This window comes from Oppia nitens, unplaced genomic scaffold (assembly GCF_028296485.1).
Source record: "Oppia nitens isolate AA-2021 unplaced genomic scaffold, nextdenovo-longstitch-racon4-pilon3 scaffold9_pilon_pilon_pilon, whole genome shotgun sequence".
NCBI lineage: Eukaryota > Metazoa > Arthropoda > Arachnida > Sarcoptiformes > Oppiidae > Oppia > Oppia nitens.
In genome coordinates, this window is record NW_026533253.1 from 548,046 (window position 1) to 562,560 (window position 14,515).

Genomic DNA, 14,515 nt, shown 5'->3' on the forward strand with positions numbered 1-14,515 from the left:
AAACAAAATATTTGTAAAGTATTAGAAAAATTAAATATTCAACAAAAAATTTTTTGTTAATATATTTTTTCATTTTGTTTTGTTAGACTTGTTTTTCACATCTTCTGCGAGACGTTTGGGTGTAATATACTCTTTGGGTATTCTCTGTTCAAGCCATGGATATTGAGCCACAATTTTGACCAATTGATTGATCCATTGGGGTATACTTTTGCCGCAAAGTTTCTATTTTAATGAGATTTTTTTTAATAAAAAAACTAATTAAATAAATAAATATTTAGTGCAAAATAATTTTCTTTTATAAATTCATTGAACAAACCTTACAAAAGGCATCTGAAAAGTGGTTACAATTTTTTCGGATCAGATTATAGTCAATACCTCTGAACTGTTTGGTTCCCATTTCTTTGACAATGTCTTGTATCTCTTCGTCACTCAATTTTGTATATCCAATAAGTTTTGATTGTCTATAAAGTATAATAAAACAGTATTAAAAAAACAAAACAAATTATCTACAAAAAACTTATAATTATTACTTGTATTTAAACGTCTCATTGACGCTCAAAGATCTGGTATCTTTAGGTGGCGTAACAAAAATGCCGCTAAAATTTTTTTGGTGTCCACCAAATGAGTACTCTTTGCCGAATACTTGGACACCAGTGTGAAAGACACCCAATCCTGGAGCCAATATTTTGATGTAATTGTTAGCTTCGGGCTTCAAAACAAACAAAAAGTTATTATTATTAATGATTTTTTTTTAAATGACATTTTGTTATCAAATAACTAACCACATCATAGATATGTAGTATAACTTGATTTTGATTTCCAATTCTTGAATTTTCTATACTTTTAATTTCACCCATTTTTATGTAAGGTATAATTTGTTAATTAATTATATTATTATAATAACAACAAAATTTATTAAAAATAAAAATTGATTTTATCTACTGATCTAACAAAATATTAAACGGCTTACAACAACAACAAAAAACAATTATTTAATACACAAATGTTTGTTTCTCGAGCTATACTTATATTTCAAACAAACTTTTCGTACATATTATTAGCATATTTTGTGTATACGTTATCCTAATTTAATTTAAATTCAATTCACGCCCATAACAACTACATACGATTTGCTTATTATCGACAGAAAAAAGTTACCATTAATTGAGATCATTGTCATTGTCTTATTGGTTTCTAATCAGTCAATCAATCAGAAATAAAAAAAACTGCCAAAAGTTCTGCTGAAGAATGAATATTCCGCCGAAAGACTCGTTTGAACGCTTCGGCGATGACTTAACTCAAGTACTGTTAGGTTATCTGCCGTTTGACGACAAATTCAAATATGAGTGTATTTCAAGACAGTGGCAACAATTGGTGTTCAATGAAGTCAATGCCGTCAATATTATAGGCAAAGAAAATCAATTCAAGAAATTGAATGACAATTCATTTGATTTTTCAAAATGGATGAAAATCTTCAGAAAGTTGCCGAACGTTACAAAAGTGTTTCTTAGTATTCAATTGGACATCAATTTGAATGTAAATATGATTTTAAACGGAACCGTTAATATTCAACAACTATTCCAAACTATGGATTCTGTTCGTCCAAATGTCTTTCAAATTCACGAACAACTAATTGATTTAGTGGTTAAAGAGTGTCCACATTTAGTTCAGTTAACATCGGATACTCACACAGAAATCATTGACCAATCGGTGGACAAAGTCATCAGTAAATTTGGTTGTCGTCTAAACAAGTTTCACATACCATATGTTGATAACCGAAATTTACGATACTTTAATCAGTTGTCATCGATGCCATACTTACGTTACCTTCAGGACGACAACATTGAATTTGACGATCTAATCAATGGTACGGATGTTTACACTAAAAGACTTGAAGTTTTCAGCTTTATTTGTGTGGATGAAAATGTTGACAGATTTGTAGAGTTTGCACAGATTGGTCGCAATCGACACATACCGTTGTCATCGCTATCGATAGTGATCTATGGCGACAATGAAGTCGTCGACAAAGTCATCAATAGTGTCCAATGTTTCGGTACTTTGAAACAATTGTCGCTGTGTTTGGAAAGTCAATATCACGCCAATAGACAGCAATTTCAGCAATTGGTCCGCAACTGTCCAAAAATCAAACGGTTTGGTTACTCGACTCGAAATACTGAATGCAATAGAGTTATCGCGGATATCAATCAAGTGTTTGGCGGAACTCATGTCACGGCATTATATATCGGCGGTATTGGTGAAGATAATGACTACTTTGTGCTGACCAGCGATATGTTGAATCGATTGAGACAATTGAGACGATTGACTATTGCTAATATCGAAATTGACGATCGATTTTTCGCTAATCTGGCCGTCAATTTGCCGAAAGTCTATTACTTGGCATTAGGACCCGTTATATTGACCAATCAATCGCTTCAATCTTTGTGTCAGATGCGACGTTTGGCCACTTTGAGGGTCTTTTTGTCGAAGACAACGGCCAATACATACAGTAGGACTGAACTCATGAATCTGAAAATGCGACCAAAATTTCGCCACTTTTATAAAGTTAGAAATACTCAATATTTAGTCTAAAAGATTATTCAAAAAAAAAAAGTTTTCAATTTCAAAAATCATATTTTCTCTCAGTATTTATATTATTAAACAGAAAAATATTTCAATTTTTTATTGTCAATTAAATTTTTGTATTCAAAATATTTGTGTGTTTTATTCAAATAAAATATTTAATTAAAAAAAAATAATTATTTAGTATTAAAATTAGTTGGGGGGGGGGGGTTGTTGTTGTCGTTATAATCAATGTATCAATGTTTAACTAAAATAAAACGATTGTCTTATCAGTAACTTTGAAATTGGTGAACAAAAATTTTTTTTGCCAATTTGGCCGTCAATTTACCGAAAGTCTATCACTTGGTTTTAGGTCCGGTTGTATTGACCAATCAATCGCTGTGTTAAATGCGATGTTTGGCCACTTTGATAGTCTATTTGTATACATATTTTTTTGCTGTTGATTGACTTAATTGAAATAAAATATTTGATTAAATTAGACCAATAAAACTGATAAAAAAAATTAATAAATGTATTGTTGTAAATGTAAAATAATTTTTGAAAATTTCAAATTTCATTGATATAACTGACAAACAAATTAATCTGTAATCTGAATCTAATAGTGATTATCATTGAGACATTCACTCGTGAGACAAAAACCACTGAATTGATAGACAGGGACTGAGTGTCTAGTAATGTGTTATCGACTGTTTGAATATCTGTTGAGACACTGTTGCTGTTGTTGTTATCAACGCAAAAGTGAGTCAATGAAGACAAAAACCAAACAACAACAACAATATCAGAGACAGTGTTCACAATTGTCGGCCAAAATTCATGAAAATATTACATCAAAGGACAGTCCGGATAAACTCAAGACAGAAGAGATGTCGCGACAGTATCGGATACCACAAGAGTATCCGACTGAAGAGGCCGTAATCGAAGACGTTGGCTATAAGAGGCTGAATGTGTTGGGCGAGGGATCCTTCGCTTCTGTGTTTAAGGCCAAACATATCGAATCGGGAACACTGGTGGCCATCAAACGAGTACCGATTCGGCGTACGTTTCGCCAAACAAGCGACGCAACCAAAACTGCAACGTACGACCTCAAGAACGAACTGTACATTTTGGCCACAGTCCGTCACCCGCATATTGTCCAACTGATCCGGCATTTTATTGTAGCCACAGATAATACGTTTACACTTTATATAGTGATGCCAATAGCAGAGGGGGGTTCGCTATCCGATTATCTCAATCAAAACGGATCGTTTCCCGATAAAAGGTGTCAAACGTTTTTGTCTCAAATTATGAATGCATTGCTGTTTATGAAGACCAGACACATTGCACACCGGGATCTGAAATTGTCGAACATTTTGTTGGACGCCAAACGTGATGTACTTATAACTGATTTTGGTCTGAGCCGTGTTTTATGGCGCGATAGTATTCAAGGTGTTATAGACTCGACCACTCTATGCGGTACTCCTCAATATATGGCCCCCGAATTGTTTGCCAAATATGCCAAAGACAAGAATCCATTGAAATATAACGCTCACGCCGTCGATGTCTGGGCTGTTGGGGTCATACTGTTTAAACTGTGTACCGGTATATATCCATTTCCTAATGACAAGAAACGGGCGTTGCGTCACATGAATGAAAGAAAGATCAGATTCAAAGGTGATGTCAAAAACATGTCGGAAAAGATTCGGGCATTCCTTCATAAAATCTTTACACCCGACCCAATACAAAGGCCGCCACTCGAAGAACTTGTCAAAGACGAGTGGATTAGAGTTGAATACAACAAACAACAGATTCTGATCAATGATTATATGAAGAAACTTATTGTTAAAACAAATGAAAACGTCGACCAAAACAACAACAAGAAAGACAACAACATATCTATTAGTGGACAACAAAAGTGAAGAGTTATTATTGAATGAGAATTTCAGATGAATTTATTATTAATTTTTGTGTTGATTTGTATTAAAACTTATTTTCTATATTAGTATTCAGTTTTTATTTTTTAAATAGATTAGCATTTCTTACAACAAAAAAACATGTATTGAATTGAATTGAATTTTATTATATTTAAAGTGGAAATAAAAATTTATTATAAATAAAATACATTAAAACTATTGAATATCGATTTAAATACTATACGATATTACAGTATAATACACTATATTATTAGTAATATAATACAGGTTTAAAATACTTGTATTAAAAGTATTAATATATTTTGTTTGTTGGTCTGTATTGTTGATGACCCCGGGATGATGTTATAACTAATAATATTAATCACTTGAACCAGTTGTGCTCCAGCGCTGCACTGGACGTAATCCGTTTGTCGGGTTTGGGTTCCAGTAAACTATTACACAGACTCTGGGCCACAAGTGATACATCTTTTTTAAATTTATATTTCCGGTTGTTTTGTTTGGACACAAAATCATTCTCAACACTGTTGCCAAACGGCTTGTAATAGTCAAGCATTTCAAACAGTGTGACACCCATTGAGTACATGTCGGCCTGTTTTGCATCGTAGACCATGCCTTTGTCGAGCGACAGTACCTCCGGTGCATTGTAGACCGGTGTACCGCATATCGTACCCTTCATGAGCCGATCGCTGGGATTGTTGGCTATAAAACAGGAAAACCCGAAATCTGTGAGCAGCGCATCTGTCAAATCTTTGTCCAACAATATGTTATCCGGTTTGATATCTCTGTGGGCCAAACCTTTGCCGTGCAAATAAGCTAACGCTTCAAACACATCGTGCGACCACTTTTTTGCCCGTTTTTCATCTATCGGTCGTTTTGTTCGTTCGAGATAATCGGCAATCGAACCGTTGGCCATAAAGTCCATGAATATGAAGGCGTGGTGAGGGGTTTTGAATACTTCGTACGTCCGGACAATGTGCTGGTGTTTGAACTTTCGGACGATTTTCAACTCGTTTTTCAGACATTTTTCCCGCCATTCCATGTTATTGATGATCGTGAGGTCGAAGTACTTGCAGGCCAACTGTTTGTTGGGCATCTTATTCCATGTGGCCTTATATACAGTGGCGTACGCACCGGCGCCAACCTTTTCGCCCAAAGCATAACCTTTGTTGGCTATTTTTTTGGGCAATACTCCCGTTTGGCTATCGATTGAACTACCATCCCGTGAGATTTGACTGTCCGTTTTGATTGTCGACGATCCTTGATTGTTGGCCATATATTATATCACTATTACTGGTAAACCATAAATATATATATATAAATTTAGATATTTTTTTAAGTCAATTATATCTTATTAATAATATATAAGTCAATTATGTTGCAGATGTTTATAACGGTTAAGGTTTTTAAATAAGTATTTTAAAAAATAATATTTTAAATATTAATGTTATCGCACGCGTGTACTATAAGCACGAATACACGTTTTAACACGTTTTTATAAATATGCTAAATATGGTCAATTTCTCATGTTTTATTATCCATTCAATTTGATATATATTTGATAATCCACAGCAACCGATGCGAGTTACCGGATATTTTACCGGCAATGGATTGCCAACAAAACAAACTCTGACCACTGGATCTTATTTTGTGAAATCATCTGTTTAGCCATAGTTTTGTCTTTATATTTAAAAAAACATATTGGATTTGTTTAACAAATCTCTGTACTACAGTATATTAAGCCTCCATTAGTTATACTTTTGATGTTTTGAAATTATAATTTCATTGCTAACTATTTTGTTAAGTTTTTTTTTGCACTGATTATCGCATTTTACTTGAAATTCATACAATAATTGGAAAGCTGTGATCAAACTTAGACAACAACCCAAACGACTAATGATAACCAATGATTGTTATAGTCATCGACAACAACAACAACAACATTATCATCATCAGTGAGGACGACAACAGTTGTGGTCCTAACAATGTGTTCAATCGTATCCTATCATTCTTCAAGTTCTCCAATAAAGTGTCGATAAATAAAGTTTTTTTATTGTATGTCTAAAGACTAGAAATTAATTATACAATTAATTAATTAACAGTTTGAGAATCAGTAAGAGATTTATTTTTTGATATTAGTATATAGTTTTCAGAAAATAGATTAGCATTTCTTACAACAACAACAACAACCAAAAAAAACTTGTATTAAATTTATTATAAATAAAAAATAAACTTAAAACTATTGATTTAAATATTATATGATATAATAATACAGCAGTTATGATAAATACAGTACAGTGTTTGAAATAATAAAGTATTTTGTTTGTTAGTCTGTATTGTTGGTCACTCTGGGATGATGTTATAATCGGTAATATTAATCACTTGAACCAGTTGTGCTCCAGCGCTGCACTGGACGTCATTCGTTTGTCGGGTTTGGGTTCCAGTAAACTATTACACAGACTCTGGGCCACAAGTGATACATCTTTTTTAAATTTATATTTCCGGTTAATTTGTTTGGACACATAATCCATAGTTTTCTCAACACTGTTGCCAAACGGCTTGTCATAGTCTAGCATTTCAAACAGTGTAACACCCATTGAGTACATGTCGGCCTGTTTTGCATCGTAGGCCATGCCTTCGGCGAGCGACAGTACCTCCGGTGCACTGTAGATCGGTGTACCGCATATCGTACCCTTCATGAGCCGATCGCTGGGATTATTGGTTAGACAACAGGAAAACCCGAAATCGGTGAGCAACGCATCGCTAAAATCGTTGTCCAACATTATGTTATCCGGTTTGATATCCCTGTGGGCCACACCTTTGCTGTGCAAATAGACCAACGCTTCTAACATATCGTGCGACCACTTTTTTGCCCGTTTTTCATCTATCGGTCGTTTTTTTCGTTCGAGATAATCGCCAATCGAACCGTTGGCCAGAAAGTCCATAAATATGTAGGCGTGATGACTGGTTTTGAATACATCGTACGTCCGGACAATGTGCTGGTGTTTATGCTTTCGGACGATTTTCAACTCGTTTTTCAGACACTTTTCCCGCCAAACGATTTGCTGGTTGTTTGTTAGATCGAAGTACTTGCAGGCCAACTGTTTGTCGGGCATTTTTGAACACGTGGCCTTATAAACCGTGGCGTATCCACCGGAGCCAATCTTTTCGCCCAAAGCATAACCTTTGTCGGTGATCTCCACCGGCAGTCTTGTCGGTCGATCCTGACTACCGACTGATCCCGTATCCCGTGAAACCTCACTGTCTGTTCTAATAACCGGTTGCTTTTCTTTGTCGTCCATATTATATCATATTACTGGTTAATCATATATAAAGTAAAAAAAATATTATATCTTATTAAAGATGTTATAGATGTATAACGGTTTTTGTTTTTATTAATAAATATATTTATTTTTATTTTATTAAATAGTGTTTTCACACGCGTCTACTACAAGCACGCATACGTTATGCGTGTTTTCTTAATTGTCGCAAAATATTGTTACAATAATTATTATAAAAAAAAATATTTATTTTTGCAAATCTGTAAATGTTTTATTGTCTATTCAAATTGATATAAACTAATATAAACTTAGCGAACTATGTCATTGTACTATACTATCGTTTTTTTAGCATTATATTATGTTATATAATAGATAATTTAAAATAAAGATAAAATCATGTTTTAATATAAAAAACAAAATAAAAAAATAAAATTAGTATGCAATAAGTCATTAGAGTAGTGCTTAATATATTAAGGGGTAAATATATTTTAAATAATAATAACAACAACAAATTGTTGCATTCATTATAATCATCATTTATTTCATCAATTGGTCAAACAAAGTGCCAATTTTGATGGTATTTTTCGATGAATTACTGTACGAAATATAGACATTCGCAACATTAGGCCGACTGCCAATCAAGTCCTTGTTGACCACTGTTTCGGTAACCATTTGTTTTTGACTACCCTTATGGTAACAATAGTCCAGACAAATGTCGTGCAAGTGTTTTAATTTGGCCACTGATTTGATAACTCTTTCAGAGAGATGTGTGTACGATATATTCAGATACTGGAGTCGCGGTAAATGGTGGTCAATATTGTCAAAGAAGTGTTGGCCGATAAACAAATTGGGTATTCGTAGCGAAAAATGTGTCAATTGTTTCATCTCTTTTAGCGAAGCACTTGTTAATGACGACACTGTCATCTCGTCGTCGTCTTCATCATTATCGTCATCGTTACCACAAATAGACAATTGTTTTAGTTGTTTCATATGCGTACCAATTGTACTCAAAACCAGTTCATACTTCTCAACATCTATTTGGACATCAAGGATGAGATCTAATACTTTCAATTGTCGACATTTGACTCCTAATTGTGTCAATAACTTCTGGATATTGTCCTTAATATTTGTTTTATAGAGAATAAGCTGTAGTTTACGTAATGAAGACATTTGTGATAATAAATAGATCAATGTTTCGACAGTTATGCGATCGAAATCACCATAAATTTCGAGATCAAGTTTTAAGATTTGTTTTTCATAATTAGCCACAAATAGTGGCAAAATTTGCATACAATCGGGAGTCAATCGGAAAGCAATTTCACGTAAGCTATCCCTTAACAACCATTTATTATCGGCAAACAGTTGATCCAATGTGATGGTCAGCCAACCGTTATGATAGCGATCGGCTGACTCAACAGTAAGTTTTTTGACAAATGGGGCGCTATGTATGGCCATCAAGTTTGTCGGCTTTAGTAGTTTCCACAGACAATCGTTGGTCTCAATTATTGTCAACTGATTGCTGAATGTATCCATAAATCGGTCGATCTGGTCGGCAGTTAGTTTACATTTGCCGACAGGTTTTACATTGATTTCAATATGTTTCAAATTACGGCAGTGTTTGACCAATACATCCAAGTAATCGTTGGTCAGTTCCTGGGCTCTTAGATCTCGGATCTCCACTTTTGTAAGTTTTGGACAATTTTCGACAATTGTCCGAAACAAACGGCATCTTTGGTCCTCCAATTTGGCCAGTTTTAGGCCGACTTTCTCGAATAGTAAGGCATCAAATGTCAAAATTGTTTGCGAATCGGATACCAATGTCTGGAAGTGTTTGCCAACGCATCTGAATCTTAGTGTTTCTTCAATTGGCAGATAGGATAGTAAATGTCTGCTCAGATCATCGCCGAAACGGCCAAACGATTCACTAAACGAATTGACAATATTTTTGACATCACTTTTCGAATCGACGACATCGTTGTCGTCGACCGTCGATGAAGTCTTCAGTGCTTTGTTTGATACCATTACTGTTTATTTTATTTTATTTTTTTTGTTACAAACTTGTAATCACTGCTAAATTTAGTGTTTAATATAATCACACAATTATTAGTGCCTTTCAATGCAATTATTATTATTATTGTTTATAAACCGCCAAAAAATATATATATAATAGTTTCCATACATTATATTATTTGTACAATACTTAACACACAAACAACGTTAGGCTATACTGTATACCCATCGGCTATTAGCGACTATAGCTTATATAAAGTTTACAATTACCGGTAAATTATTTTTTTTTAAAAACTCACTTTTCAAATTGATCCCAATAAATAACAATTTTATCGTTTAGTTTTAAACTTAATTGTTGTCTCATTTAGCAATCAAATCAAATTTGATAACAAATCAACATAAAAAATGATTTGAATTTAATAAAATAAACTAAAACTATAATAAATAATTATACAGATATTTCAATGATTTTTTTGTGTCTTTTAATTTATATTATTATTATTATTATTATTGAGATAATTGATTGACTTTTAACGATTCATTATTATTGTTACTATGACTGTCATTGATTTCGGTATCATTTGCTAACAATTTATTTTGTCGCCTAAAATTTTGGGCATAACTTTCGGCGGCCAACTTTGAATAGTATATACAATCGGGAACACTAAAGCCTTGATAGGAGGCGCCCACTAATGTCATATTTAGCGAATGTTTTTTAACTAATTCATCGATTTTGGCCAATCGTAATGAATGTCCCAAATAATATTGAGGTATACAGTTCTGAGGCAACAAATAAACAAAAATAATACAATGAATTAAATTGATTGAAATGTAAATTATTTTTTTAAAACAATATATACTTTATGTATTGAAACTATATGTCGATATGGTTTATCACCGATCTTCAGATACTTTCGGACAGCATCTACAGCATAATTCAGTACCAAGTTTTTGTCCACATTGTCGACATCATTGGTACCGAAAATTTCCTCAAACCATTCGCCGCCCATCATTACCTACAGATATATTTAATGAAATCAATTATTAGTAATATTAATAAATCAATTGTAACCCACTGTTAGTCTTGTTATGTCTTTATTGGCGTTGAATTGCGGCGAAACACACGAATCGTAAACAATGCCCAAAATATTCGAGTTTTCCCGCGAAGGCACCAAAAATCCAAAACCAGACGAATCGGGCATTAGTTTGCCCTTAAATTCAAGGTTAATGACAGCCATATGAACACTAGTGATATCGTTGAGAGATTCAGACAGATCACCGAACCTATGGGACAAAACTGAGGCCAAATTGCGGGCCGGAATCGCTGAGAATACATGACTGGCTTCCAGTTCAACATTGTTGTCTTCAGGTGTCGATATACTTATTGTAGTACTTCTTGTTGTTGGATCAAAATCTATTTTCTTAACAGTCGAATCATTGTATATCTCAATTGATTTGTCGTCTAAAGACATCATATAATCGCACAGTCGATTGGGAAGTGCTTGCATACCATCATTGAATGTATAGGTTGACCATCGTTTGGTCTGCGCTTCAGTGATCAATGGACTGTCGTATAAGGATTTCATTACATTTGTCTTCTGTGCATTGGTAATGGCACCCGCTATGATTGCTCCCGATTCTTGTTCACCTCTAACCATATCGGGAAACACCGATAAAACTGACAGTTTTTTGGAGTTACCGGCAGTTATTCCCCGACACAACGGATCGATAAAGTAGTCGGCAATTTCGGTACCCAATCGGCGTTGAACGTAGTCATAGACACTAATGTCACGGCCAATGGCCTCCAAATCGATTACCGGTGTACGCAAGTCTTGAATTACATAACTAATCAATCTTTTGGTAAATGGTTTTCGTTTGAATAGTAAATCTTGTACTTTGTTAGGCAATTGAACTAATTCATCGTTGGCTACAATAAAGCGCTTTTGCGAGACAACAGACTTGCCTGAAGTGCCGACCACTTCACCGGACAAACCGAGATCACCGACCTGTAAAACAAACAATACTTTGTGTAATTACCGAATCATATTAGTGGCCGAAACGGGTGACTTACGAGTGACAGAGCGTTATAACCCGAATTGGTGGCCACACGCAGTGTTTTCGGTCCCAATTCGTGTCGGACGCCGTCATCAAATGTACAAGTCTTGAGCCAACCGCCCAAATGTGATGAACTTTCGACGACAACAATCTTCGGCAACGGAACCCTTGTCTTGAGTTGCGAACAAAATTTATGCAAATAATAGGCAGTCGAGAGGCCACTGATTCCGCCGCCTAAGACAACCACCGATTTTGGTGCAGCCATTGATGTGGTCACCAAATCAAGTGTCGGTTCTGACGCAAAACAAAAAAAACTTTTACAAACAAACAGATGGTATCACTGAAGACAAGTCATCACTGAAGTAGTAATGAAGACAAACACACAAAACATCAATCAATCCAATGATGAAACCATTGAACAGACAGACATGTAATGCCATCTCTTGTGTTAAACAAGTTTTTATCACATATTTTGCTAATTCATTGTCGACTCAAACAAACCAAACACTGAAAAAATCAATTGAAGTTTTGTATTGAAGAAGACATTACCACTTAAAGACCTCTCACTCTCATTGAAGACAATATCATCACTTGAAGATCACTATTAGATATGGAAGACTTGGGTATTGTTTTGCCCGAAAAGGTATGTCTAGTGTTGTAAAAAAAGACACAACTCTTCTTGGATCACATGTCTTGTGATTTTTATTATCAAATGATTTTTTGTTGTTATTGTTTGTTTCGCAAAACAAGGAGGAAATCTTTACCAGTGATGTCAAACAGGTAACCACAGCGTCGACACCAACACAAGAGACTGAAGACTTGGACGATATGTATGTCAAATACAAGAAACTTCAGCGACAGTTGGAGTTTCTTGAAGTACAAGAGGAGTACATTAAAGACGAACAGAAAAATTTGAAGAAAGAGTATCTTCACGCACAGGAAGAAGTAAAACGCATTCAATCGGTTCCACTGGTGATCGGCCAGTTCTTGGAGGCCGTTGACGCCAATACAGGTATTGTCGGTTCGACTACGGGATCCAATTATTATGTTCGCATCTTGAGTACCATCGATCGGGAACTGTTGAAGCCGTCGTCATCGGTAGCTCTACACAAACACAGCAACGCTTTGGTGGACGTACTGCCGCCCGAAGCCGACAGTAGTATAGCTATGCTGAGACCGGATGAGAAGCCCGAAGTAAGCTATGCCGATATCGGTGGTCTCGATATTCAGAAACAGGAGATTCGCGAGGCTGTGGAGTTGCCGTTGACACACTTTGAACTCTACAAACAGATCGGTATTGATCCACCGCGAGGTGTACTGATGTACGGGCCGCCCGGTTGCGGCAAAACAATGTTAGCCAAAGCAGTGGCCCATCACACGACTGCATCGTTCATTCGGGTAGTCGGTTCCGAGTTTGTCCAGAAATATTTGGGCGAAGGTCCCCGAATGGTGCGCGACGTGTTTCGATTGGCCCGAGAGAACTCACCGGCCATTATCTTCATCGACGAGATCGATGCCATCGCTACGAAACGTTTCGACGCGCAGACCGGTGCCGATCGTGAGGTTCAGCGAATTTTGCTGGAACTGCTCAATCAGATGGACGGTTTCGATCAGACTACCAATGTTAAGGTAATTATGGCCACCAATCGAGCCGATACATTGGATCCGGCACTGCTCCGGCCGGGACGGTTGGACAGGAAGATTGAGTTCCCGTTACCTGACAGACGCCAGAAGCGATTGATATTTTCAACGATTACCGGTCAAATGAATTTGAGCGACGAAGTCGATCTGGAAGACTATGTCGCCCGACCCGATCGTATTTCGGGTGCCGATATCAATGCCATTTGCCAGGAGGCCGGTATGCATGCCGTCCGCGAGAACCGGTATGTGGTTTTGCCGAAGGACTTTGAAAAGGGCTACAAAAATAACATCAAAAAAGACGAATCGGAGCACGAATTTTACAAATAATAATAATTATTTATTTTTAGTTATTATTACTGTATTATTATTTTGTATGTTCTTAGATATTGAAAAAATATCGATTAAAAAATATTTATCATTTGAAACAAAAAACTTTACAAAAAGTTTTTTTTTAAAAAGTTTATTGTCATCTAAACTGATCGATATTCTGTTTAAATTGTATTTTATAACAAAAAAAACAGTTGTTTATTATATATATAAGTTTTTTTTGGATTCATATTAAAACTAATTTATATTTTGATTGATTTTTTTTGTTTAGTTAATTATGTGATTTATTAGCTGTGTTTGTGTGTGTAAAACAAAACTGTGTTTACAATGAATTGTTTATTATTTATTTATAAGTTAAGCTTATTATTGAATACAAAGTGTTTATTTGCATACTATTGTTTAAATAATAATTATATAGGACTGATGACCATAGAGAACAGTTGGCTTTCGTTTAGGCAGTTTTTGTTAGATTAGGTTATTATGAAGGGAGAAGCGCGTCGATCGATAAAACATATGATGTTTAATCTTAAGAGATGACGCCTTGTTCTGAAGCAAAACCACCAGATATGGTATGCCTTCTGGCACTGGAAAGACCATTAGTGGCACATTTGCGAGCGATTGGATGATTAGCTGATAACCTTCCCTCTCTTTCCCTCTTCTCTCTCTCAGCTCTCCTCTCTTATTGCTCTCTCGACACACAATACCTCTCTCTCT

The 14,515-nt window shown here is 35.3% G+C and overlaps 6 protein-coding genes across 6 annotated transcripts; 2 read left to right on the forward strand and 4 right to left on the reverse strand.

The window, feature by feature from the left end:
- Window positions 1–69: 69 nt before the first annotated feature.
- Window positions 70–857, reverse strand: LOC128964671 (deubiquitinase DESI2-like). Its single transcript, XM_054311308.1, has 4 exons — window positions 783–857; window positions 531–709; window positions 317–461; window positions 70–222 (listed from the first exon to the last, which is right to left on the reverse strand). The coding sequence occupies exons 1-4, from the start codon at window positions 855–857 to the stop codon at window positions 70–72; spliced, it is 552 nt and encodes a 183-aa protein (XP_054167283.1).
- Window positions 858–3,134: 2,277 nt separating this feature from the next.
- On the forward strand, window positions 3,135–4,475 carry LOC128964673 (MAP/microtubule affinity-regulating kinase 3-like). The gene has a single exon (XM_054311309.1). The coding sequence runs from the start codon at window positions 3,255–3,257 to the stop codon at window positions 4,473–4,475; it is 1,221 nt and encodes a 406-aa protein (XP_054167284.1). The 5' UTR covers window positions 3,135–3,254.
- A 332-nt stretch (window positions 4,476–4,807) lies between these two features.
- On the reverse strand, window positions 4,808–5,776 carry LOC128964831 (uncharacterized). The gene has a single exon (XM_054311472.1). The coding sequence runs from the start codon at window positions 5,761–5,763 to the stop codon at window positions 4,852–4,854; it is 912 nt and encodes a 303-aa protein (XP_054167447.1). The 5' UTR covers window positions 5,764–5,776; the 3' UTR covers window positions 4,808–4,851.
- Window positions 5,777–6,766: 990 nt separating this feature from the next.
- On the reverse strand, window positions 6,767–7,840 carry LOC128964830 (uncharacterized). Its single transcript, XM_054311471.1, has one exon. The coding sequence runs from the start codon at window positions 7,787–7,789 to the stop codon at window positions 6,866–6,868; it is 924 nt and encodes a 307-aa protein (XP_054167446.1). The 5' UTR covers window positions 7,790–7,840; the 3' UTR covers window positions 6,767–6,865.
- Window positions 7,841–10,267: 2,427 nt separating this feature from the next.
- LOC128964825 (protoporphyrinogen oxidase-like) lies at window positions 10,268–12,167 on the reverse strand. Its single transcript, XM_054311465.1, has 4 exons — window positions 11,850–12,167; window positions 10,855–11,784; window positions 10,639–10,794; window positions 10,268–10,558 (listed from the first exon to the last, which is right to left on the reverse strand). The coding sequence occupies exons 1-4, from the start codon at window positions 12,096–12,098 to the stop codon at window positions 10,286–10,288; spliced, it is 1,608 nt and encodes a 535-aa protein (XP_054167440.1). The 5' UTR covers window positions 12,099–12,167; the 3' UTR covers window positions 10,268–10,285.
- A 128-nt stretch (window positions 12,168–12,295) lies between these two features.
- Window positions 12,296–13,834, forward strand: LOC128964827 (26S proteasome regulatory subunit 6B). Its single transcript, XM_054311468.1, has 2 exons — window positions 12,296–12,476; window positions 12,584–13,834. Exons 1-2 carry the CDS (start codon window positions 12,444–12,446, stop codon window positions 13,799–13,801), a joined length of 1,251 nt encoding a protein of 416 aa, XP_054167443.1. The 5' UTR covers window positions 12,296–12,443; the 3' UTR covers window positions 13,802–13,834.
- Window positions 13,835–14,515: the final 681 nt, after the last annotated feature.

Bases quoted from the DNA above. Each gene is read 5' to 3' on its own strand.
- LOC128964671 (XM_054311308.1), bottom strand. From the start codon at position 857: ATGGGTGAAATTAAAAGTATAGAAAATTCAAGAATTGGAAATCAAAAT. The intron at 462-530 runs GTAATAATTATA...TATACTTTATAG, and splicing joins AATGAGACGTTTAAATACAA to ACAATCAAAACTTATTGGAT. The intron at 223-316 runs GTTTGTTCAATG...TCATTAAAATAG, and splicing joins TTTCAGATGCCTTTTGTAAG to AAACTTTGCGGCAAAAGTAT.
- LOC128964673 (XM_054311309.1), top strand. From the start codon at position 3,255: ATGTGTTATCGACTGTTTGAATATCTGTTGAGACACTGTTGCTGTTGT.
- LOC128964831 (XM_054311472.1), bottom strand. From the start codon at position 5,763: ATGGCCAACAATCAAGGATCGTCGACAATCAAAACGGACAGTCAAATC.
- LOC128964830 (XM_054311471.1), bottom strand. From the start codon at position 7,789: ATGGACGACAAAGAAAAGCAACCGGTTATTAGAACAGACAGTGAGGTT.
- LOC128964825 (XM_054311465.1), bottom strand. From the start codon at position 12,098: ATGGCTGCACCAAAATCGGTGGTTGTCTTAGGCGGCGGAATCAGTGGC. The intron at 11,785-11,849 runs GTAAGTCACCCG...TTTGTTTTACAG, and splicing joins GTTATAACGCTCTGTCACTC to GTCGGTGATCTCGGTTTGTC. The intron at 10,795-10,854 runs GTGGGTTACAAT...ATATATCTGTAG, and splicing joins AAGACATAACAAGACTAACA to GTAATGATGGGCGGCGAATG.
- LOC128964827 (XM_054311468.1), top strand. From the start codon at position 12,444: ATGGAAGACTTGGGTATTGTTTTGCCCGAAAAG. The intron at 12,477-12,583 runs GTATGTCTAGTG...TCGCAAAACAAG, and splicing joins GTATTGTTTTGCCCGAAAAG to GAGGAAATCTTTACCAGTGA.